The sequence below is a fragment of the Cherax quadricarinatus genome, chromosome 84 (assembly GCF_038502225.1).
Source record: "Cherax quadricarinatus isolate ZL_2023a chromosome 84, ASM3850222v1, whole genome shotgun sequence".
NCBI classification, from domain to species: Eukaryota; Metazoa; Arthropoda; class Malacostraca; order Decapoda; family Parastacidae; genus Cherax; species Cherax quadricarinatus.
In genome coordinates, this window is record NC_091375.1 from 14855878 (window position 1) to 14883429 (window position 27552).

Genomic DNA, 27552 nt, shown 5'->3' on the forward strand with positions numbered 1-27552 from the left:
TACAAAGGTAGAGTGCATGTAATAAAATACTGTTAAGCACAAAAAAAATCCACTAACATGCTATGCATTTCAGGCAGTGACCATCCCTATCCCTCTTCCAGAATGCAGGCACTGAACTTCTACCTTCAAACTTAAGTGTGGCTCATTTCCCTGAATGCCTTCATAAATGTTACCTTACTTATACTCCAATAAAATGTTAAATTTAAAAAATATAACCTGTCTCTACCATGTGTGTCATAAGAGGCAACTAAAATGCTGGGAGCAAGGGGCTAGTAACCCCTTCTCCTGTATACAATACCAAATTTAAAAAGAGAAACTATAATTTTTCTTTTTGGGTCACCAATATTAACAATGACAGGCTTCTGAAACACAATGAGCCTAAATCTGAACCAAAATTTATTATACATTAAAAACTTTAATCCAAAATCTACCAGTCATTAGAAGCAATAATTATTATAATCATAACCATAATTTTTAAAGGGATGGACAGGTAAGCCAGTGGAAGGCCTCAGTCAGATAACCAAAAGCTCCAGTTGTGGGTCATCAAATGACTAAGACCTGCATCAGGAAACACCTGTCCTGTTTCCTGACCAATCTTACCTAACCTAACCTAAGCACTTACTTGGTTATTTCCTGAAAAGCGTAGCCATCTTGCCAGTTTTCCTGAAAGGTGGCCCCTACCCTCTGAGTGACAAACTGCCCCAGCCTTAAACGGTTCTGCATGCATTTTTGTCTTGCTTCCTTCTTCTCTATATTAGATTTCTCAATCTGTAGTTTCTTGACTACTTCGATACATTTATTAATTTGTAATTGTTTCTGTTCAAGAAGTTTACTTTGTGTCTGTAGCTGTCGAGATAATTCTTCATTTGTCTGCAAGACGAAGACATCGGTGATAGAATCAATGACAATTTCATGTTTACAAAACTTCAATAATAATGATAAATCTTTATATCTCATTATGATTATAACAGGTTATAGCATTATTTGTGGTTGAATATTCTTAATTAAAATTTTAATATGGTATAATGTATATTTAACCAATGACAGCTCATTAAAATTCTTATATTAATTTACATGTCTTTGCATACTTACACACTGTAAATTATCAATTCTTGAATTTTTTGCCTCCATGTCCATAGACGCACGACTCTCCATTTCTTCTACCTGCCTAAAAGTAATATCACTCTGCGTGGAGCGGTGAGTAACAGGAACACCTCGAGGGGGAGGCATTAATCCAACAAGTGGATCGCCTAAACCCCCGCTGAGCCCAGTCTGAAATAATGTAGACGCTCTTTTAGCTTTTAATGTATAAGATTATCTTTAGTTATAATTATTACAATCAACCTCTGTCATCAACCAATAACCGTGTATAGAGTGACAACCTATTACGGCGTTGTTTTATTTGCAATGTATATAAAAATCACAATGAGACTGCTAGCTTTTGAAATCCAGTCATATGAGGAGTGAGGACATGCCAGCACAGTACTCTCTCTTATAAAACAGTCTCCTGAGTTCCTTCATAACTGTTACACTGCTAAAGCATGGGTAACAATATTCACCATATGACTTAGAAGTGTCTGTGGGGAGGGACTTTTAGCTCCTGAGTGTCTATGAGGAGAATTAACTTGTTGTTGCTGCTGCTGCTGTTGTTGCTGCTGCTGCTTAATATAATCGTTGATTTTCTTAGCTTCCGTGGCTCTGTTCATCTTAGGAGCCGCCGCCCCCCCTCCTTCATCATTTTGTGACCCGAGTGATCCACTTTTCCGTTTCCTTTTCCGGTCGCTCAGGATTCGCTGCTGGGCTTTATCTGGACTGGTGCTTTCTTCTCTGTCAGAAGACCCTACAAAATATTGGAGGGAAATCACATACTAACTGGTATTCACATCTTAAGATGAAATATTCATAAAATGTACAGTATTATAAAGTGTGTAATTATTGGGACTAATACTACAACAAATATCCACAGATTATCTCAAAGTTTTTTCTTTTATTTATTCATTTCAAAGTCGAGACTATTCTAAGATAGACTGCCACTTCCTAGGATATGATCCACAACAGCTAAACAACATATGCTAGGCAAACAGGAGCAAGAGATATTAGGAAACTTGTGCATACATCTCCAGTGCCCTGAGATTGAACCTGGATTAATCAGTTGTGAGCTAAAGGTCATATCACTGAGCTACGAGCCACCTTGCTAGGTCTAAACTTCATGTGAGGAGTAACAAAAATGGAAAATGAACCATTCAATCCTTCCTAATAACTAAGAACAGCATTTTACTACCATTCTTATAGTACCTGGGCAGATTTTATGAAGACTTTTCATTGTATCCACAAGACACTTACCAGTCAGAGACTCATATTTCACATTTTTTTTTTTTTTTTGAACACATTGGCCATTTCCCACCGAGGCATCTCTATCCTTGCATCACATCTTGACCTTACACATCTCCACTCATTCAATCATGCCTCCACTCATTCAATCACATGTCTCCACTCATCCAATCACCAAATTTTTCTCTTAAATTCCCTCCTTTCGTTTTCTCAGTACCTGTGTGCATTCTAACTCAATTATTGTGTAGCCAATCTTTTTATATTAAAGTTGATCATTACTCATATATCAATAACCACCTTTTCTAATAATTCAACTTTCTCATAGAATCATTCCACTTTTATTTGTTATTCTAAAACTTTACTGAATGTCACCATTTATCCAGTTTTTACTTTTCTTGAAATACCTTCGTACCTCCGCAACTATTATAGTACCTTCTAGTCATACTATACCATACTATCAGGTGAATTTAAAACACAACTGACCAGTGCTGAGGTTAGAATCTTGTCTGTCCAATAGCATAGGCTGAGAGACAGATCCGGACATAGACGTTGGTGGCTGCGTGGAAGTGGGAGTGCTGGGATTACTCCCACCCAGGTGCGCCTGCAAAGAAAATACAACATTTTGTTTGAAGATAATTTTGAAGTCCCTGATTATGGAGGGAAGGGGTAGGAGGGGGGGGGGGGAGAAGGAGCAGCAGCAATGGATATACATATAGTACAGTATACAGGATTATAGGGAACTCTCCTTTGAGTTTTCTATGAAACACTTAACATCTCTTAGATAGTCTAGAAGAACATTTTTCCAAGTAAGAGGTATACTGATACAAACAGTGCTCATGTGCTGGCTTAGAGTTTCATGACTCAATTGCCTCAAGTTCAATCCCCACCTGTACTGTGATGTTTGAAATCGTGGCATTATGATTTTGTGAGTCATGATGAAAGGACACAAGTGCATACACTTAGGCTTGAGAAAGCTCCTAGAGAGTGAAACACTGTCACAATAATATGTCACATTAGTTGCATCTGTGGCCATTTATCTAACATTTTGTCTGCAATCCTACCATTATTACTAATAAAGTGTTACCTCAAGTTTCAGCCATAATTTATTCCAGAAGGCTGTTCAAGTGCCATTACTGAACGAATTTGTTCCCATAAGGAATAATAAAAATTAGATTAGTCTGTTTCAGACCCCCAAAAATACAATTACAAAAGCAGTTACAAAAATACACTTACATAACAAATAAAGTCACAATACCATGACTGGAACGATACACAAATAACCCGCACATAGAAGAGAGGAGCTTACGACGACGTTTCGGTCTGACTTTGTACATGGTCCAAGTCGGACCGAAACGTCGTCGTAAGCTCCTCTCTTCTATGTGTGGGTTATTTGTGTATACACTTACATAACTATTTGAGTTGGGAACTGTTCGAAACTCGAGGTACCACTGTATTATCCTTTTATTATCTACAGTTCTTTCTCAAGGGAAGTGATGAGAATCACCACAAGTGGCAGAGGCTTGGTCGTCGTCGTTCATGGCTAGAGACAGCTCTGTCTAGTGTGACTGCACTATGGTATGATAGTGTGACCAACCACACTGTGATGGATATGTGGAACAGTAGGCCACCAGCAGCAACAGCCTGGTTGACCAGGCAAACACCAGACAAGCCAGGCCTCAGGCTAGGCTCTGGGAGTAGAAAAACCTTGGAAACTCATCAAAGGTATACCTAAGAGCTCAGCCTGTTAACTAACACTGACCAGTTTTACAGATGCCTAGCTACTAGGGGCCTGATCATACCTACTCTTAAAACTGCATACTGTATTTGCTTTAATTCCCTCCAACAAATTTGTTCCATTATATTCATGACACTCAGACACACAAAATACAGTAGTCTTAACCCTTAAACTGTCCAAACGTAGATTTATGTTTGCACATGTAGCGCTCTAACCTTGATTTTCTCCATAAGAAAGCACGTAAAAAAAACGTAGATCTATGTTCGGAGTGCTACGCGAGTGAACGTAGATCTACGTTTGGACAGTTTAAGGGTTAGACCTCCAGGGACACAGATGGCATCTTCAGCTGCCATACATGTCCCTGGCTCCCTCTTACCACATTTTTTCTTGTTTCTAAGCATACTTTCTAGTCTCTATAGTATTTTTTTGTCATGATCACGTCTTCCCTGATCCTCCTCTCTCATCTTTAGGGTTATTAGCTTAAGTCCTTCAAGTTTCTCCTTATAATCCATCTCCCTTCATCCCTGCATCAATCTTGTTGCAAATCTTTGCATCCTTTGCTGTTTACATATTTGATCAACTACAGGATCTATGCTATTGTTGCATAATCTAAGGTGGGTATAATGTATACCTTTGATATACCTCTGATGAGTTTTGAGTCTTACTATTCTTGGATCCTGGCCATGGGCCAGGCTTGTCTTGTGCTTGCCTGGTCAACCAGGCTGTTGCTGCTGGAGGCCTGCTGCCCCACATATCCATCACAGCCTGGTTGATCTGGCACCTAGGTGTGTATGACGACATAAATGACTGTGTGTTAAGGATACGAGTGCAACTAAGAAGACATTTTACTGTGGCAACGTTTCACTCTCCAGGAGTTTGCCGCAATAAAAATGTTTATTTCCTTGCAAAGCTTACAAAGAAAGCCACTAGCATGCATAGGCAGTTTGGACAGACTAATCCTAATTCTTACTGACTATTCTACACTGACACAGGTTATGGAGCAGTACATTTAAATGTCTTGTTAGTTACACGTGTTCTTTTACCTAACATATCATTGATAATTCTACCAATATTATTACAATTTCTGAAAAGCAGTTATTGGGTTAGCTAGTTCTGCTTACAGTATGCCACCAAAGTTATATCATCGCTCAATTCCCGTAGCTACATTCCTGACCACATATGCAACCTGTCTGTCATCAAGTCCTCTCCATTTGCCTTCTATTTTTATCAGTTTCACATCATTATAAACAGTGAAGGATTTAATCCACTTATGTACAACTATAATAGATTTTGTTATGTTTAATCTGTGGGTATTTATACCAAACAAAAACCTTATACTGTACTATTAACTTTTCAAAGTAATGAGCAAATTGATTTTTTCTTTACTGTTGAATTTACATACGATATTAGGAGTACATCCTAGGTAGTGGGTTGGTAGACAGCAACCACCCAGGGAGGTACTACCGTCCTGCCAAGTGAGTGTAAAACGGAAACTTGTAATTGTTTTTTCATGATGGTAGGTTTGTTGGTGTCTTTTTTCTGTCTTGTAAACATGCAAGATTTCAGGTACGTCTTGCTACTTCTACTTACACTTAGATCACACTACATATACATGTACAAGCATATATATACACACACTCCTCTGGGTTTTCTGCTATTTTCTTTCTAGTTCTTGTTCTTGTGGAACAGAATTCTTCCTCTGTAAGGCATGCATGTTGTAGAGGCGACTAAAATGCCGGGGACAAGGGGCTAGTAACCCCTTCTCTTGTATAAATTACTAAATTTAAAAAGAGAAACTTTCGTTTTTCTTTTTGGGCCACCCCGCCTCGGTGGGATACGGCCGGTTCATTGAAAGAAAGAAGATTAAGAGTACATGACCACCCCACAGGATACCACCAGCAACACTGTATTAACAGTTGGATAACAACTTACTGCTACATGAACAGAAGGAACGAATGTGAGGAAACATTGTCCAACATTTCTGATTAGATCAAGGATGGAACTCAGGTCCTTCAGCTGTGAATGGAAGGTAGTAGCACTGAGCCACAAACCTCTTAACGTTGTTTTATCCTTGAAGCAGCAGCAGCAAGTCCATCTCACTTAGAATTGTTTCCAGTCCCACTAAGAGTGAACTGTATTTACAGTATTAAGACAACTTCAACGTTTTGCACTGTACCAGTTATCTTCCTGTTTCTGATTCAGAGGAGTCATTGACCCATGGCCAGACCTGGCCATGGACCAGGCCTGGCAGCATGCAGTCCAGCACAGACAACAGCCCAACTGATCAGGACTGACATACACAAGTAACAATATGCATCTTGCCACTACAAATTTTACATTTATTAAAATATAAAAATTACAGAAAAAATACTCAAATTTAGCAAACTGTACCAAAACTTGACTCATATGACAAGCACCTAAAGTCGGTTCCTGACCAGCCGGGCTGTGGCTCGTACGTTGCTTTGCATGCAGCCAGCAGCAACAGCCTGGTTGATCAGGCTCTGATCCACCAGGAGGCCTGGTCACAGACCGGGCCGCGGGGGCGTTGACCCCCGGAACTCTCTCCAGGTAAACTCCAGATATCCAATACAGCCTCTCCTCACTTGACGATGCAGGTCTGTTCCTAAGACCCCATCAGTAAATGAATTCATCGCTAAACAAGAACATAAGAACATAAGAAAGGAGGAACACTGCAGGAGGCCTGTTGGCCCATACTAGGCAGGCCCTTTACAATTCATCCCACTAACAAAACATAAGAACATAAGAAAGGAGGAACACTGCAGGAGGCCTGTTGGCCCATACTAGGCAGGCCCTTTACAATTCATCCCACTAACAAAACATAAGAACATAAGAAAGGAGGAACACTGCAGCAGGCCTGTTGGCCCATACTAGGCAGGTCCTTTACAATTCATCCCACTAACAAAACATAAGAACATAAGAAAGGAGGAACACTGCAGCAGGCCTGTTGGCCCATACTAGGCAGGTCCTTTACAATTCATCCCACTAACAAAACATAAGAACATGAGAACATAAGAAAGGAGGAACACTGCAGGAGGCCTGTTGGCCCATACTAGGCAGGCCCTTTACAATTCATCCCACTAACAAAACATAAGAACATAAGAAAGGAGGAACACTGCAGGAGGCCTGTTGGCCCATACTAGGCAGGTCCTTTACAATTCACCCCACTAACAAAACATAAGAACATAAGAAAGGAGGAACACTGCAGGAGGCCTGTTGGCCCATACTAGGCAGGTCCTTTACAATTCATCCCACTAACAAAACATAACATAAGAAAGGAGGAACACTGCAGGAGGCCTGTTGGCCCATACTAGGCAGGTCCTTTACAATTCATCCCACTAACAAAACATAAGAACATAAGAAAGGAGGAACACTGCAGGAGGCCTGTTGGCCCATACTAGGCAGGTCCTTTACAATTCATCCCACTAACAAAACATTTGACCTACCCAATTTTCAATGCTACCCAAGAAATAAGCTCTGATGTGAAAGTCCCACTCAAATCCAACCCCTCCCACTCATGTACTTATCCAACCTAAATTTGAAACTACCCAAAGTCCCAGCCTCAATAACCCAACTAGGTAGACTGTTCCACTCATCAACTACCCTATTTCCAAACCAATACTTTCCTATGTCCTTTGGAGCTTATATAATGGTAGTGGGTTTGTGTCAACCATCTTTATCATTGTTTTAATGTCACCTTTGCACCTAACATTTTTAGCATATTTTTAAATGTTTATACAGTTAGTGTACTGTATATTATAACAAAAAGAATAGAGGAAACCTGTTCTAATATACAGTGGACCCTCGCCTAACGAACGCATCGCATAACGTTAAATTCGCCTAACGATACATTTTAACGCTAACATTTTGCCTCGGCTAACGCTAAAAAACTCGCCTAACGATATTCGTTCTCGGGTACCAATTAATATCGTTAGGCAAGGGACCACTGTACATTATTTACATATGCATACAGGTCAGAGAGCCCGTCGCAAGTCCCGGCAAACGAGTATGTGGCTAAGTGAGGAGAGGCTGTATATTTTAAATTTAATGAAAATTAAAGTTTCCTAAAAATACTTGAAAAGCCTATGTGATGACAAAATTCATTTAGAGTGCTTTCTGCACTAAACTATTTGTGCCTAATCTATCACTGTACCAAATAAAAGTTGACCAAAACCATGTGATGCTGCTTTAAAATTACGCTCTCGATTTTGATAAAAAGAACTATTAGACTGCTGGACACAACATCTCACCAAAACCATACTTTTGTTTTTTTACTATTGAATTTACATACACACTCGTTTGATAAAAAATGATCTTGCTTGCCATACTTGAATCAACTTTAGCACATGTTGCATGTTTTAACCCTTTCAGGGTCGAGAGGCCCTCTCCTAAACTTGTTCTCAGGGTCGAAAATTTTTCGGAAAAAAAAAAAAAAATTCTCATGAAATGATAGAGAATCTTTTCCCCATCATAACGACACCAAAAGTATGAAATTTGATAGAAAACTTACGGAATTTTGCTCTCGTGAAGTTAGTGGTCTCGACGATGTTTACGCATTGGCGATTCCACCCACTTTCAGCCCTATTTTTGGCCAATTCCTGTGTACTAGTCGACAAAAATCATATTCATTTTGCTAGAACTCCATTTTTTCTATCGAATGAGTACAAGAAACCACCCATTTACCAATTTCAACTATCCAATAAAGTGGTTAGAAATTGGCAATTCTGCCAATTTCACACAAATTTCAGAATATGCCAATTTCCAAATAGGGTCCAGAATAAACAAGAAAGACATTCCTGACACTAAAATAACAAGTTCTCTGTTTGTTAGTCACATCCCCAGGCCCCTCTTATATTTCTTTTGCTTTCTGCTTTGAATTTTTATTCTTACAAAAAAAACAGAAGATTTACTGTTATGCAGAATACTGCATTAGTGTAGAAATGGTATAAATAATATCAGTGCACTTGTGAAAGAATATTAGACTCACCAGTTGACGTGTATTGGACGCTTAGCATGATTTGTTTACTTTTGAACTTTGGTAAAAATTGAACATTTCTGCTACTTTGAGCTAAATTTCAAGGTAGTTTTCATTGTGAAACCAGTCAAAATCATCTCAATTTCTGTAATATGTCTTCCATTCTATAAAATGAGACCAGGAAAACTAGAATACAACCATAAATACCATACGAAAATACAGTGCAAAGTCGCTGTTTTAATCCAAAAATACGGTCAAAGTTTTTTTTTCTCATTACGCACTGTGTGCTGCAGGATTTTTTTTATACTGCGCACACTGACCACATAGACCCAATCTTTCATATGTAGGCCTACCAGCTTTCTCTCGCTAGATTTGAAGGCACTAGAATTTAGGCGTACTAGTATGTCAATAACCCTGGTGCGTAAGCCGTACTAGTACATCAATAACCCTGAAAGGGTTAAGGGGTTGTTCACTTCTTTTTTTTTTAACTACTAATTTTCCTGAAAATTCCCCAAGTGTATCAATGCTAGCTGCTTAGATATATGTATAATTCAGTTTCAATAGGAGCAATACTTTTTTTTTACATTTCAACAAAATATTTTTTTTTCTTGCTGACCGATGTGCAGTGAGGCATGAAAGAAGACATCTTTTACACCACAGTCACCAACGCTGTTATGATTGTAGTGTTTCCAAGAAATAACCTTGAATTACTTGCTTGTAGTTACAGGTTTATGCTCCTGGTGCTGTCTTCTGTATGTATTTATGTTTAACCACACTCTAGCCTCTTCCACCAGGGTACGGTGACCCAAAAATTTTTTAACACAATGGCCAACACTCATTTAAAGCATGTGCTGCAGTAAGTGTGCAGCCATCACAACTGTTTCAGAGTGCAGGCACTGTACTTCCTACTTCCAGGATTGTAACATCCCCATCCATCCTTCAGAATGCAGGCACTGTACTTCCTACTTCCAGGATTGTAACATCCCCACCCATCCTTCAGAGTGCAGGCACTGTACTTCCTACCTCCAGGATTGTAACATCCCCACCCATCCTTCAGAATGCAGGCACTGTACTTCCTACTTCCAGGATTGTAACATCCCCACCCATCCTTCAGAGTGCAGGCACTGTACTTCCTACTTCCAGGATTGTAACATCCCCATCCATCCTTCAGAGTGCAGGCACTGTACTTCCTACTTCCAGGATTGTAACATCCCCACCCATCCTTCAGAACGCAGGCACTGTACTTCCTACTTCCAGGATTGTAACATCCCCATCCATCCTTCAGAGTGCAGGCACTGTACTTCCTACTTCCAGGATTGTAACATCCCCATCCATCCTTCAGAGTGCAGGCACTGTACTTCCTACTTCCAGGATTGTAACATCCCCATCCATCCTTCAGAGTGAAGGCACTGTACTTCCTACTTCCAGGATTGTAACATCACCACCCATCCTTCAGAGTGAAGGCACTGTACTTCCTACTTCCAGGATTGTAACATCACCACCCATCCTTCAGAGTGAAGGCACTGTACTTCCTACTTCCAGGATTGTAACATCACCACCCATCCTTCAGAGTGAAGGCACTGTACTTCCTACTTCCAGGATTGTAACATCCCCATCCATCCTTCAGAGTGAAGGCACTGTACTTCCTACCTCCAGGATGGTAACATCCCCACCCATCCTTCAGAGTGCAGGCACTGTACTTCCTACCTCCAGGATTGTAACATCCCCATCCATCCTTCAGAGTGCAGGCACTGTACTTCCTACTTCCAGGATTGTAACATCCCCATCCATCCATCAGAGTGCAGGCACTGTACTTCCTACCTCCAGGATGGTAACATCCCCACCCATCCTTCAGAGTGCAGGTGCTGTACTTCCTACTTCCAGGATTGTAACATCACCACCCATCCTTCAGAGTGCAGGCACTGTACTTCCTACTTCCAGGATTGTAACATCACCACCCATCCTTCAGAGTGCAGGCACTGTACTTCCTACTTCCAGGATTGTAACATCCCCATCCATCCTTCAGAGTGCAGGCACTGTACTTCCTACTTCCAGGATTGTAACATCACCACCCATCCTTCAGAGTGCAGGCACTGTACTTCCTACTTCCAGGATTGTAACATCACCACCCATCCTTCAGAGTGCAGGCACTGTACTTCCTACTTCCAGGATTATAACATCCCCATCCATCCTTCAGAGTGCAGGCACTGTACTTCCTACTTCCAGGATTGTAACATCCTCATCCATCCTTCAGAGTGCAGGCACTGTACTTCCTACCTCCAGGATGGTAACATCCCCACCCATCCTTCAGAGTGAAGGCACTGTACTTCCTACCTCCAGGATTGTAACATCCCCACCCATCCTTCAGAGTGCAGGCACTGTACTTCCTACCTCCAGGATGGTAACATCCCCACCCATCCTTCAGAGTGCAGGCACTGTATTTCCTACTTCCAGGATTGTAACATCCCCATCCATCCTTCAGAGTGCAGGCACTGTACTTCCTACTTCCAGGATTGTAACATCCCCACCCATCCTTCAGAGTGCAGGCACTGTACGTCCTACCTCCAGGATTGTAACATCACCACCCATCCTTCAGAGTGCAGGCACTGTACTTCCTACTTCCAGGATTGTAACATCACCACCCATCCTTCAGAGTGCAGGAACTGTACTTCCCACCTCCATGACTATAACATCCCCACCCATCCTTCAGAGTGAAGGCACTGTACTTCCTACCTCCAGGATTGTAACATCCCCACCCATCCTTCAGAGTGCAGGCACTGTACTTCCTACCTCCAGGATTGTAACATCACCACCCATCCTTCAGAGTGCAGGCACTGTACTTCCTACTTCCAGGATTGTAACATCACCACCCATCCTTCAGAGTGCAGGCACTGTACTTCCTACTTCCAGGATTATAACATCCCCATCCATCCTTCAGAGTGCAGGCACTGTACTTCCTACTTCCAGGATTGTAACATCCTCATCCATCCTTCAGAGTGCAGGCACTGTACTTCCTACCTCCAGGATGGTAACATCCCCACCCATCCATCAGAGTGAAGGCACTGTACTTCCTACCTCCAGGATTGTAACATCCCCACCCATCCTTCAGAGTGCAGGCACTGTACTTCCTACCTCCAGGATTGTAACATCCCCACCCATCCTTCAGAGTGCAGGCACTGTACTTCCTACCTCCAGGATGGTAACATCCCCACCCATCCTTCAGAGTGCAGGCACTGTATTTCCTACTTCCAGGATTGTAACATCCCCATCCATCCTTCAGAGTGCAGGCACTGTACTTCCTACTTCCAGGATTGTAACATCCCCACCCATCCTTCAGAGTGCAGGCACTGTACTTCCTACCTCCAGGATTGTAACATCACCACCCATCCTTCAGAGTGCAGGCACTGTACTTCCTACTTCCAGGATTGTAACATCACCACCCATCCTTCAGAGTGCAGGCACTGTACTTCCCACCTCCATGACTATAACATCCCCACCCATCCTTCAGAGTGAAGGCACTGTACTTCCTACCTCCAGGATTGTAACATCCCCACCCATCCTTCAGAGTGCAGGCACTGTACTTCCTACTTCCAGGATTATAACATCCCCATCCATCCTTCAGAGTGCAGGCACTGTACTTCCTACTTCCAGGATTGTAACATCCTCATCCATCCTTCAGAGTGCAGGCACTGTACTTCCTACCTCCAGGATGGTAACATCCCCACCCATCCTTCAGAGTGAAGGCACTGTACTTCCTACCTCCAGGATTGTAACATCCCCACCCATCCTTCAGAGTGCAGGCACTGTACTTCCTACCTCCAGGATGGTAACATCCCCACCCATCCTTCAGAGTGCAGGCACTGTATTTCCTACTTCCAGGATTGTAACATCCCCATCCATCCTTCAGAGTGCAGGCACTGTACTTCCTACTTCCAGGATTGTAACATCCCCACCCATCCTTCAGAGTGCAGGCACTGTACGTCCTACCTCCAGGATTGTAACATCACCACCCATCCTTCAGAGTGCAGGCACTGTACTTCCTACTTCCAGGATTGTAACATCACCACCCATCCTTCAGAGTGCAGGAACTGTACTTCCCACCTCCATGACTATAACATCCCCACCCATCCTTCAGAGTGAAGGCACTGTACTTCCTACCTCCAGGATTGTAACATCCCCACCCATCCTTCAGAGTGCAGGCACTGTACTTCCTACCTCCAGGATTGTAACATCACCACCCATCCTTCAGAGTGCAGGCACTGTACTTCCTACTTCCAGGATTGTAACATCACCACCCATCCTTCAGAGTGCAGGCACTGTACTTCCTACTTCCAGGATTATAACATCCCCATCCATCCTTCAGAGTGCAGGCACTGTACTTCCTACTTCCAGGATTGTAACATCCTCATCCATCCTTCAGAGTGCAGGCACTGTACTTCCTACCTCCAGGATGGTAACATCCCCACCCATCCATCAGAGTGAAGGCACTGTACTTCCTACCTCCAGGATTGTAACATCCCCACCCATCCTTCAGAGTGCAGGCACTGTACTTCCTACCTCCAGGATTGTAACATCCCCACCCATCCTTCAGAGTGCAGGCACTGTACTTCCTACCTCCAGGATGGTAACATCCCCACCCATCCTTCAGAGTGCAGGCACTGTATTTCCTACTTCCAGGATTGTAACATCCCCATCCATCCTTCAGAGTGCAGGCACTGTACTTCCTACTTCCAGGATTGTAACATCCCCACCCATCCTTCAGAGTGAAGGCACTGTACTTCCTACCTCCAGGATTGTAACATCCCCACCCATCCTTCAGAGTGCAGGCACTGTACTTCCTACTTCCAGGATTGTAACATCCCCACCCATCCTTCAGAGTGCAGGCACTGTACTTCCCACCTCCATGACTATAACATCCCCACCCATCCTTCAGAGTGAAGGCACTGTACTTCCTACCTCCAGGATTGTAACATCCCCACCCATCCTTCAGAGTGCAGGCACTGTACTTCCTACTTCCAGGATTATAACATCCCCATCCATCCTTCAGAGTGCAGGCACTGTACTTCCTACTTCCAGGATTGTAACATCCTCATCCATCCTTCAGAGTGCAGGCACTGTACTTCCTACCTCCAGGATGGTAACATCCCCACCCATCCTTCAGAGTGAAGGCACTGTACTTCCTACCTCCAGGATTGTAACATCCCCACCCATCCTTCAGAGTGCAGGCACTGTACTTCCTACCTCCAGGATGGTAACATCCCCACCCATCCTTCAGAGTGCAGGCACTGTATTTCCTACTTCCAGGATTGTAACATCCCCATCCATCCTTCAGAGTGCAGGCACTGTACTTCCTACTTCCAGGATTGTAACATCCCCACCCATCCTTCAGAGTGCAGGCACTGTACGTCCTACCTCCAGGATTGTAACATCACCACCCATCCTTCAGAGTGCAGGCACTGTACTTCCTACTTCCAGGATTGTAACATCACCACCCATCCTTCAGAGTGCAGGAACTGTACTTCCCACCTCCATGACTATAACATCCCCACCCATCCTTCAGAGTGAAGGCACTGTACTTCCTACCTCCAGGATTGTAACATCCCCACCCATCCTTCAGAGTGCAGGCACTGTACTTCCTACCTCCAGGATTGTAACATCACCACCCATCCTTCAGAGTGCAGGCACTGTACTTCCTACTTCCAGGATTGTAACATCACCACCCATCCTTCAGAGTGCAGGCACTGTACTTCCTACTTCCAGGATTATAACATCCCCATCCATCCTTCAGAGTGCAGGCACTGTACTTCCTACTTCCAGGATTGTAACATCCTCATCCATCCTTCAGAGTGCAGGCACTGTACTTCCTACCTCCAGGATGGTAACATCCCCACCCATCCATCAGAGTGAAGGCACTGTACTTCCTACCTCCAGGATTGTAACATCCCCACCCATCCTTCAGAGTGCAGGCACTGTACTTCCTACCTCCAGGATTGTAACATCCCCACCCATCCTTCAGAGTGCAGGCACTGTACTTCCTACCTCCAGGATGGTAACATCCCCACCCATCCTTCAGAGTGCAGGCACTGTATTTCCTACTTCCAGGATTGTAACATCCCCATCCATCCTTCAGAGTGCAGGCACTGTACTTCCTACTTCCAGGATTGTAACATCCCCACCCATCCTTCAGAGTGCAGGCACTGTACTTCCTACCTCCAGGATTGTAACATCACCACCCATCCTTCAGAGTGCAGGCACTGTACTTCCTACTTCCAGGATTGTAACATCACCACCCATCCTTCAGAGTGCAGGCACTGTACTTCCCACCTCCATGACTATAACATCCCCACCCATCCTTCAGAGTGAAGGCACTGTACTTCCTACCTCCAGGATTGTAGCATCCCCACCCATCCTTCAGAGTGCAGGCACTGTACTTCCTACCTCCAGGATGGTAACATCCCCATCCATCCTTCAGAGTGCAGGCACTGTACTTCCTACCTCCAGGATGGTAACATCCCCATCCATCCTTCAGAGTGCAGGCACTGTACTTCCTACCTCCAGGATGGTAACATCCCCACCCATCCTTCAGAGTGCAGGAGCTGTACTTCCTACTTCCAGGATTGTAACATCACCACCCATCCTTCAGAGTGCAGGCACTGTACTTCCTACCTCCAGGATTGTAACATCACCACCCATCCTTCAGAGTGCAGGCACTGTACTTCCTACCTCCAGGATTGTAACATCACCACCCATCCTTCAGAGTGCAGGCACTGTACTTCCTACTTCCAGGATTGTAACATCCCCACCCATCCTTCAGAGTGCAGGCACTGTACTTCCTACCTCCATGACTATAACATCCCCACCCATCCTTCAGAGTGCAGGCACTGTACTTCCTACCTCCAGGATGGTAACATCCCCACCCATCCTTCAGAGTGCAGGCACTGTACTTCCTATTTCCAGGATTGTAACATCCCCACCCATCCTTCAGAGTGCAGGCACTGTACTTCCCACCTCCATGACTATAACATACCCACCCATCCTTCAGAGTGCAGGCACTGTACTTCCTACCTCCAGGATTGTAACATCCCCACCCATCCTTCAGAGTGCAGGCACTGTACTTCCTACCTCCAGGATTGTAACATCCCCACCCATCCTTCAGAGTGCAGGCACTGTACTTCCTACCTCCAGGATTGTAACATCACCACCCATCCTTCAGAGTGCAGGCACTGTACTTCCTACTTCCAGGATTGTAACATCCCCATCCATCCTTCAGAGTGCAGGCACTGTACTTCCTACTTCCAGGATTGTAACATCCCCATCCATCCTTCAGAGTGCAGGCACTGTACTTCCTACTTCCAGGATTGTAACATCCCCACCCATCCTTCAGAGTGCAGGCACTGTACTTCCTACCTCCAGGATTGTAACATCACCACCCATCCTTCAGAGTGCAGGCACTGTACTTCCTACCTCCAGGATTGTAACATCCCCACCCATCCTTCAGAGTGCAGGCACTGTACTTCCTACCTCCAGGATTGTAGCATCCCCATCCATCCTTCAGAGTGCAGGCACTGTACTTCCTACCTCCAGGATTGTAACATCACCACCCATCCTTCAGAGTGCAGGCACTGTACTTCCTACCTCCAGGATTGTAACATCCCCACTCATCCTTCAGAGTGCAGGCATTGTACTTCCTACCTCCAGGATTGTAACATCCCCACTCATCCTTCAGAGTGCAGGCACTGTACTTCCTACCTCCAGGATTGTAACATCCCCACCCATCCTTCAGAGTGCAGGCACTGTACTTCCTACCTCCAGGATTGTAACATCACCACCCATCCTTCAGAGTGCAGGCACTGTACTTCCTACCTCCAGGATTGTAACATCCCCACTCATCCTTCAGAGTGCTGGCACTGTACTTCCTACCTCCAGGATTGTAACATCCCCACTCATCCTTCAGAGTGCAGGCACTGTACTTCCTACCTCCAGGATTGTAACATCCCCACTCATCCTTCAGAGTGCAGGCACTGTACTTCCTACCTCCAGGATTGTAACATCCCCACCCATCCTTCAGAGTGCAGGCACTGTACTTCCTACCTCCAGGATTGTAACATCCCCACTCATCCTTCAGAGTGCAGGCACTGTACTTCCTACCTCCAGGATTGTAACATCCCCACTCATCCTTCAGAGTGCAGGCACTGTACTTCCCACCTCCACGGCTCGAGTAATAATTTTTAAAACTGCCAATGGCTGCAGCAAATGCAGCATCCAGTTCTTAAATTCATGTCATCCCAGGAAGTGTACAGTATAATTATTAATTATTATATTCCCAGGAAGCACTAAACCCAAAGGAGTCATACAGCACCTGCAGACTGGAAGGTAGTCACGTCTGATCCAAGGGAAGGGTAAATTTCAATGCTTAGGATCAAGAAGCCATCACTAGTTCCAAGGCATCCTTGAGGGGTCTGGATGTGCAGTGCTTTGATTCCTTGTGTTTAGTAACTTAGCTTTTTCTTTTTTTATCTCAACAGTCATTTCCTGCTAAGGCAGGGTGACCCTAAAGAAGAGAACACATTCACCATCATTTATTTAGTTGCTGTTTTTCCAGATGTATGCTCATATAACAATTTTGATTACCCACTGACTGCAATATGACCACCCCTCTTCCTGCAGAGTACAGCCTATGCCCTTCCCACCTCCAGAACACCAAGTCTGGCTTACCGTTTCTCTGAATCCCTTCATAAAAGCTACTGTATCTTGCTCATTCTATAACAGCAAATCCCTTGAAAAACCACTTGTCCCCATTCATTCCTAGCTATTATGCTCACACATGCCTGTTGGATGCTCAAATCCTTAAAACTCTCTACATGCCCAAACTGCCTCAACAACCCCTCTTCAGCCCTCTGAATTAAACTCTTTGTGACCCTACACTGCCTTTTGAGTTTACACTGAAATTTCTGCATGATATTCACATTACACATCACTCTCAAATATGACACCTCCAATGTCTCTAGCCTCTTCATTGAAGCATTCAAAACCCATGCCTACATAAAAGTGTTGGTACTACCATACTCTTGTCAAACCACATCACAGGCAGGGATAGAACTCGCAATCATAGTCGTAAAACTTCAGATCGACGTGTTAGGCACTGGGCCAGCTTGCTACAATAAGAGTCATCCAACTAGGTATATTTATAAACCATAGGAAGGTTAACATAGGCACCACTGTGACTACGATTTCATGAGACATACTCTTGTCACATTTCCGTTGTTGCCTCCAAAGATAAACTACTACCAGTCTGTGGCTCACCTTATTTTTCACAGTCATCTGCTGACATGTCTACTCTCAAATACTTAAATACATCCACTTCCTCCCTATTCCCTTCCCTCCAATCTGATATTCAATCTATCATTGCCTAAATGGATAGTGTCATCAGCAAAAAGCAACTGTGATGACTCTCACTCTGTATCAGATCCAATATTTTTAAACCCCACACCCACTTTCCAACACCCTAGCAGTCACTTCTTTAACAACTCCATCTATTATGTTTAAACAACCATGGTGACATCAAGCACCCCTGAAAGTACTTTTTTCACTGGGGAAATAATACCAATTCCTCCTATATATCCTAATCTAAGCCTTGCTCTCTGCATAAACACTCTTTAATTGCTTTTAATAACCTACCACCTATTCCATACATTTGCAATATCTGCAACATGGCTTCCCTATTCACCCTATCATATGCTTTTTCTAAATTCATAAATGCAACAAACATCTCTTTACCCTTATTTAAGTACTGCTCACTTACATGCTGCAATGCAAACACTTGGTCTACACTTTCCCAATCCTTCCTAAATCTTCCCAGCTCCTCTGCAATCCTACTTTCTATCTTACTCGCAACCCTTTCAATAATAATTCTACTGGCAACTGTATACTTGACATGCTTATCCCCCTATAATTCTTACATCCTCTCTTGTTCCCTTTTCCATTATACAAAGGAACTAGGTGCACTCTCTGCTAGTACTCTTATACAAGGGAACTAGGCACACTCTCTGCTAGTATTCTTATACAAAGGAACTAGGTGCACCCTCTGCTAGTACTCTTATACAAGGGAACTAGGCACACTACCTGCTAGTACTTTGGTACCTTCCCTTTCACACACCAGCCCTTCCAACACTATATCCCCACCTTCCTTTACTCCAGCTGTTTTTTCCATTTCATTCTACCCACTGTCTCATGAACTTAACCCACATCCACCTCACTCCTATATAATGTTAACCCTCCCTGACCCATTCATGAAATCACTGCCTCCCTTCATCACAAAGATTCAACAACTCATCAGTATCTTCCCCAATCCTTTCCTCTTTCCAGTACCTCCAAATCTAGCATCACCACTCTCTTGTTTTTAACTGTTAAGTCTCTCTGTCCTCCAGGCTTCTTCACCTTATTGATCTCTTTCCAAATTTTTTTTTCTCAGCAAAATTTGCTGATAAGGACTCGCCCATTCTCTCATTGGCACTCGTTTTACACCACTCTTTCAGCTTCCCTCATCCCCTCCATATACTCTGCCTTCCATCTATCATTTTTACAATGCAAAAAACACTCATATGCTAAATTTTTACTCCCTGGACCATTTTTCTTGCCACTTGAACCCATCCTTCTATGCCCACAAACCTTTGCTGTGCACTCTAGAAATACCATCTACTTTATCACTATAATATAATTTGATGTTAGATCTACTGGATTTTGCACCTTCTTTACTGCTTTGATTGTAGTGTGGTTGTATACAATGTGATTATTTTTGAGTTTGAGAGAGATATATATATATACGTGTAAATTTAATCTCTGGTGTACGTATATTCAAACCTGTTATAATTTTTAATTTTTCAATTTTTATGATCAATGAAATCCAGAAACATAACATTTTGACAGTGTACGGACATACTATCAAAGTTTTCTTCAAAGATAAGTGAGGTATAGCTACATCATTATTATTATTATTATTATTATTATTAAATTAACAGGGAAGCACCTGCAAAATTGGATAGAGGAAGCAAGTTAAAGGAAGTTCCATTCCATGGATCAAGAGCCCTTCATTAACATGAAGGCACTTCCTTGGGGTAAGGGGATATAGTTACAGTGAATCACAAGTGCAAGTAATACTAAACAATTAATTATATACTGTGTTCTAAGTATATTTAGCTCATTTCTTAACTGCCATTACTGGTTTCATCTTTCTTACGCATGAACCCCATACAAGAGGCGTTTTTTATTTTATACTGGAATTTTTCTTGAGTTACTCACAAAATATTTTGATTTCTTTGATTTTTTTTTCTGGTAGCGTTTTGCATGTCTCTCCCGGGCATAGATGATTGAGATAGTGTTCAGTTTTCATTTGCTGACTTTTAAAAATCATGAGAATTTACATCTTGTGACTTGCATACGAGAGCAATGACTAAATGCCAGTAAAAAATTTATAATGGACAGTATTGACAATATTTTAACTACATCATTTGTGGTTTGAAGTGCCTCTGCAAATGAGCAATTTTTACCAGACTGACCCTGTCCTTGATGCCCAGGCATCTGTATTCTGCTGTACTGTGGCTGTTATAAGGCACCTCTGTGTAGACTGCAAATACTGCTCACAACGGCTCACACAGGTATTGTACTATAATTATTCAATGCCACACCCCACAAGAAATACGTTTAACTCTATTGTAACTGTCCAAATTAATAATAGCGAATGTTCAAACTTTTTGTTTTTATTAACACATCAGCTGTTTCCCATGAAGGGCGGGTGACCCAAAAAAGAAATAACACTTTCATCATCATTCACTCCATCACTGTCTTGCCAGAGGTGTGCCTACACTACACTTAGAAAGCTTCAACATATCAACACTCCTCCTTTAGAGTGTAGGCACTGTACTTCCCACCTCCAGGACTCAAGTCCTGCTTGCTGGTTTCCCTGAAACCCTTCATTAATATTACTTTACTCACACTCCAACAGCACTTTAAGTCATAAAAACTATGTTCTCTAAACAATACACAAATAACCCACACATAGGAGAGAGAGGCTCATGACATTTCGATCCGACTTGGACTATTGCAAGTCACGCTAACACACTGGGAGATGAGTATACTGGCTCCCTCAGTATTGTGCCTTTTTGTTTTTTATGTTCTCTAAACGAACACAATTGCCCATTTTTCTGGAAAATATGTACTGGTATGTGGTTGATTGGTTTGTTGGGTTTAAAGACCATCAACTGAACAAGAGTTTTCATGGATACATCTGACCCGTACAACACCAATGAAGCGCAGGCACAGTGAGATACACACACCTGTGACTATGGGGTGCTGTATATGTGATACACTCTTGCACATGAAGAAAAAAGTTCAGCAGTAACAGCCTGACTGATCAGGCATTGATCCACCACTGGGTTGTTGGGGATGTGATACATCAATCCCTCAAAAACATCCTTCAGGAATCCTTTGGGCAAGTGAGGAGAAACTTATGACATAACTAATTCCCCAGGAAGCAAGGATATGCATATACTGGTACCTTTACAGAATATATACAGGTATTATTCTTCAGTGTTATCAAAGATGTAACGAATATCATTCCAGATATGTGCCCATATTGGGAGAGGATGCCAAAGTTGTCTGTTTTGTGCCAAAATGTGCAATGGTTATAAAGGGAGAATTTAAAAATACGTATATATGAAAATGCTCAAAACGATCACTCAGGTGTGTATAAAATTTTGTATTCAAGGTTAGACTATAACACTCAATAACATAGGAAAATGTCAGCAAAAAGTTTGTTGGGGAAATAACTTAAAGCTAACTTGATGCCAAGAGGTGCTCAAGTCCCTTCGTAAGTCATGGAAAAATATTAGCAATGAAACTCAGAGGTGACCAAGTAACCCCATTTCAGCCATTTCAATATACTACAAGTATTGTTCTACACACTTATTATATACATCTTATAAAGAACAAAAAGGCACAATACCATAACTGGAACAATACACAAATAACCCGCACGTAGGAGAGAGAAGCTTGTGATGACGTTTCAGTCTGACTTAGACCATTTACAAAGTCACATTATGTAACTTTGTAAATGGTCCAAGTTGGGCTGATATGTCATCATAAGCTTCTCTCTACTACGTGTGGGCTATTTGTGTACACATCTCATGTACTAGCGAGTCACACAAAAGCACATTCATAAGCTATTATATAAAGAGTAACAGCAAGCAGAGCCAAAACTTCTTTCAAATTACATCTGGAAAAACAATAATAGATAAAGATTATAAAATACACAAAACTGTCTCCCTGACAATGACTTTTAACCCTTTCAGGGTCCCCAGGCCTTCTCCCAGACTTGTTCTCAGCATCGCCCAAATTTCAAAATAAAATAGATTTTTTCTTATGCAAAGATAGAGAAGCTTTTCCCAATCATAATAACACCAAAAGTATGAAATTTGATGGAAAACTTACGGAATTATGCTCTCGCGAAGTTGGCGGTCTCGACGATGTTTACGCATTGGCGATTTTTCCCACTTTGAACCCTATTTTCAGCCAATTCCAGTGTACTAGTCGACAAAAATCATAACTATTTTGCTAAAACTCCATTTTTTCTATTGAATGAGTACAAGAAACCACCCATTTATCGATTTCAATTATCCAATACAGTGGTCAGAATTTAGCAATTTTGCCAATTTCATAAAAATTTTAAAAGATGCCAATTTCCAAATAGGGTCCAGAATAAACAAGAAAGACATTACTGGCACTAAAATAACATTTCCACTGTTGAATAGTCACATCCCCATGCCCCTCTTACATTCTTTTGGCTTCCACTTTGAATTGTTTATTCTCACAAAAAATAGATTATTTACTGTTATGCAGAATACTGCATTAGTGTAGAAATGGTATAAATAATATCAGCGCACTTGTGAAAGAATATTAGACTCACTAGTTGACGTGTATTGGACGCTTAGCATGATTTGTTTACTTTTGAACTTTGGTAAAAATCGAACATTTCTGCTACTTTGAGCTCAATTTCAAGGTACTTTTCATTGTAAAACCAGTCAAAATCATCTCAATTTTTTTATATGTTTTCCATTCTATAAAATGAGACCAGGAAAACTAGAATACAACAATAAATACCATATGAAAATACAGTGCAAAGTCGCTGTTTTAATCTAAAAACACGGTCTAAGTTTTTTTTTTCTCATTACGCACTGTGTGCTGCAGGATTTTTTTTATACTGCGCACACTGACCACATAGACCCATTCTTTCATATGTAGGCCTACCAGCTTTCTCTCACTAGATTTGAGGGCGCTAGAATTTAGGCGTACTAGTACGTCAAAAACCCTGGTGGGTAAGCCGTACTAGTACGTCCGAAACCCTGAAAGGGTTAAACAAATCTTCCAGGTATAAGATAATTTATGTAGTAACTTACATTTACTCAAGAACATGTAATATATCAACCTTGTCTCCTTAATAATGATTAGTTATTTACACTGAACAACTATGTTAAATTATGAAATTACAGTGGACCCCCGCATAACGATTACCTCCGAATGTGACAAATTATGTAAGTGTATTTATGTAAGTGCGTTTGTACGTGTATGTTTGGGGGTCTGAAATGGACTAATCTACTTCACAATATTTCTTATGGGAACAAATTCGGTCAGTACTGGCACCTGAACATACTTCTGGAGTGAAAAAATATCGTTAACCGGGGGTCCACTGTATAAGGATGAAGAATATTCATACATGTAGTCACTGAAGATTTATGTTCTCTTGGCTACTATTAGCCACGTGGATAACATCTCTCCACGACAGAATTACCGTATTTTCCAGCATATAAGACATAAAAGACAATGTTTCCAAGCAGTTGTAACGTAACGCTAGTAAGCAATTGTTAAAGCCTAACCCAAAGTCTACCCTTGATCCTGACCTTGAGAATACAGTGGACCCCCGCTTTACGATCAGCTCCCAATGCGACCAATTATGTAAGTGTATTTATGTAAGTGCGCTTGTACGTGTATGTTTGGGGGTCTGAAATGGACTAATCTAATTCACAATATTCCTTATGGGAACAAATTCATTCAGTACTGGCACCTGAACATACTTCTGGAATGAAATAATATCGCAAACCGGGGGTCCACTGTATAAGGAACAGGCTGATTTTCCAAGACTTTCTGTGGAGGAAAAGATGTGCTTTATATGCCGGAAAATACAGTATGTTGTGCTCATGATAACCCAATAGCACCGAATCACCTAGGAACAATTTTCAGCAAGATCAGTTGTCATATATGGGCAAACAGCATCATTACGAAACATGACATAATTCACTACCACATGCTTGCGAGAATATCACATGAAAAAATTTACTTTCACATTCATTGAGACAATTAAGATTACAAATTAATCTTGATAAGAGAATGAAATGAGCTTGTGTATAACTATATAGATGGAAAAGTAACATTTACTCTTTACAAGGAAATATAAAAAAGTTTATGGTATGAGAGAATTAGACTAAGGTGCGGCTCAGGACCAAGCCACCGACGACTGCTAAACAAACACAAGGGCAAACACATGCATTTAGCACTACTTCATTATCAATGGAATGAGAGATTCTAAGTGCATTCAGCGAGACACTTAAGTGCAATCAAACTTTTAACACTATGCAGCACACACCTCAACAGTGTTGCTTGTGTACAGGTAACACACTTGACATCGACAAAAATACATCAAGATAACTACATGACGACAAAAAAATTCTTCGTACTGTAAGGATTTGTTAAAATAGAAAAACTTCTTACATGCTTATTCCATATATGTTATAAAATTTTGTAGTCTAATAAACTAAGATATTTTGATATAAATTTGTCTAGCACTATGTTCTTATGGATGAACATTTATAATTATTCATTAAATGCAACTTGCTTTATTTCTTAATAAGAAAATTAAAAGGTAAATTTGAGGAAAAATAAAATAGAGAGCAGTAATGCCATATCTAATATCAGAACGACCAAATATATTTGCAATACTACAAGTGAAAACTAGAAACATTGAAGGAACACATGATTTACAACTGGTATAACTCCCCTACAACTTTATGCCGTTATGAGCACCGCAAAACAATATCAGCGGAATGTAAAAGATACAGTACTTTTCAAATATATATATAGTGCAATTATATTCATTAAGCAATAGAGGTACAGGAGAAAGTTTCTTTAGAGTCTGGCTAAAGAAAATCATCAATTGCAGAAATGCTAACCAATCCACATAATTCAAGGCTTGGTCATGGATCAGGCTGGGGAGGGGGTATTGACCCCCAGAACACCCTCCAGGTATAGAGTGGTACTTTACTAATGAATAAAGGATTTTTTCTATATTTCCAATACCTTGTCTGCATTTTGGAGGGGAATGGGGGAGGTGGAAAAACACAGAAAACATTCTTAGGCATTTCAAATGACCTTGAAGCTCACATAGGTTTACCGAATGAACATCTCAAACTTGTTGCAAGCAATGTTTGAAAAGAAGAAAAATGACTTCAACAAACAAAGGTAAGTGAGCAAAATAAAGGTAGAAAAGACACATGCTAACATAGGAAGTTATTAAAAGGTATAGAAAATGGAGAAGAGGATCAAGTGGCTGTGTAATCTGCAGTCACCGACAGTCATCAACAGTCTCCCACCAAGACAGGGTGGCCCAAAAAAGAAAAACTTTCACCATCATTCACTCCATCACTGTCTTGGCAAAGGTGCACTTACACTACAGTTATAAAACTGTAACATTAACACCCTTCCTTTGGAGTGCAGGCACTGTACCTCCCATCTCCAGGACTTAAGTTTGGCCTGCTGGTTTTCCTGAGTCCCTTCATGAATATTATCCTGCTCACACTCCAACAGCACGTCAAGTCCTAAAAACCATTTGTCTCCATTCGCTCCTATCTAACACGCTCACACATGCTTGCTGGAAGTCTAAACTCCTGGCACACAAAATCTCCTTTATCCCCTCCCTCCAACCTTTCCTAAAGCGACCTCTACCCCGCCTTTCCTCTACTACAGATTTATACACTCTTGAAGCCATTCAATTTTGTTCCAGCCTCTCTACATGCCCGAACCACCTCAACAACCCCTCTTCAGCCCTCTGGATAATAGTTTTAGTAGTCCCATACCTCCTCCTAATTTCCAAACTTCGAATTCTCTGCATTACATTCACACCACATACATGTATTGTCCTCACACATGAAATTTCCACTGCCTCCAGCCTTCTCCTTGTTACAACATTCACCACCCAAGCTTCGCACCCATATAAGAGCATTGGTATAACCTACCTCTTATTCCATACATTTGCAACATCTACCACAGTGCCCCCCTATCCACCCAGTCATATGCCTTTTCCAAATCCATAAATGCCACAAAAACCTCTTTACTCTTATCTAAATACTGTTCACCTATATGTTTCACTGTAAACACTTGGCCTACACATCCCCTACCCTTCCTAAAGCCTCCTGGGAAAATGGCAAACAATATTACTATGCTCTCTCTAGACAGTGTACCTCCATGGGCAGCCAAGATCTGATGGTTAAACTGTCTTGTTCATTACAGACTTCTGAGACCAATAATTCATGGACATCTTTGACCTGATGTTGTCAAAGAAAAGACTTGCTTTTTGTGTTTATGCTTCTCTGTAAGATTTTAATATTGCAATCATTTGCTCAAAATAAAGTACATTACCAATGCAAAGAAAGACAAAAGATAAATTACTAACTTATTAACCTCGATTAAGTCACTAAACCTATAGGAATCATACAAGCACGGGAAGGAGGAGGATACAATCTGGTTCAATCCAAGGGTAGCATTAAGTGAGGTCAGTAACTGGATGATGGAAATGGTATATAAAATACGACAAGGTCTGGAATGATATAACATTCCAGACCATGGAGCTAAACTCTTCTCCAGGCTGAGGGGACTGACCACCTCAAATACTTTTTTCTCCAGGGTTGATAGACTGATGACATCATCTTTATTTCACTCCTACACCTGCTGCCCCTGTATCCAACTGAAGAAGCCTACTATGTAGACAAAACATCTCATCAATAAAGATACCAGCTGTCCTAAATCTTCAGTAGCTGGATGATTGACTACATGGACAGTCACACCCTTGCCTAGGGTTACCTAAATAAACCATGGTCTTCCTGTTCCCAACAAGTACACTACATTACAATACAAACTAGAATTACTAATGTTATATATAACTACATGTACTGAAGGAGGGGTGTTAATGTTGCAGTTTAAAAACTGTAGTGTAAAGCACCCTTCTGGCAAGACAGTGATGGAGTGAATGATGGTGAAAGTTTTTCTTTTTCGGGCCACCCTGCCTTGGTGGGAATCGGCCAGTGTGATAATAAAAAAAAAATAAAAAAAATGTACTGCACTGTACAGAAAACTTCCCTAAGCTTCATCAGTTTATCACTCAAATGACGTC

The 27552-nt window shown here is 41.7% G+C and overlaps 1 protein-coding gene across 10 annotated transcripts in view; it reads right to left on the reverse strand.

Moving 5' to 3' along the window:
• Nucleotides 1-27552, reverse strand: part of LOC128704294 (serine/threonine-protein kinase tousled-like 2) — a 159678-nt gene that overhangs the window by 34987 nt on the left and 97139 nt on the right. For all 10 annotated transcript variants that reach the window (XM_070103166.1, XM_070103172.1, XM_070103165.1 and 7 more), the window contains exons 3-6: nt 2815-2932; nt 1560-1840; nt 1093-1272; nt 623-870 (exon numbers count right to left, since the gene is read on the reverse strand). In XM_070103166.1, the coding sequence (XP_069959267.1) occupies nt 623-870; nt 1093-1272; nt 1560-1840; nt 2815-2932 (827 nt within the window). The remainder of the gene's footprint in view (nt 1-622; nt 871-1092; nt 1273-1559; nt 1841-2814; nt 2933-27552) is intronic.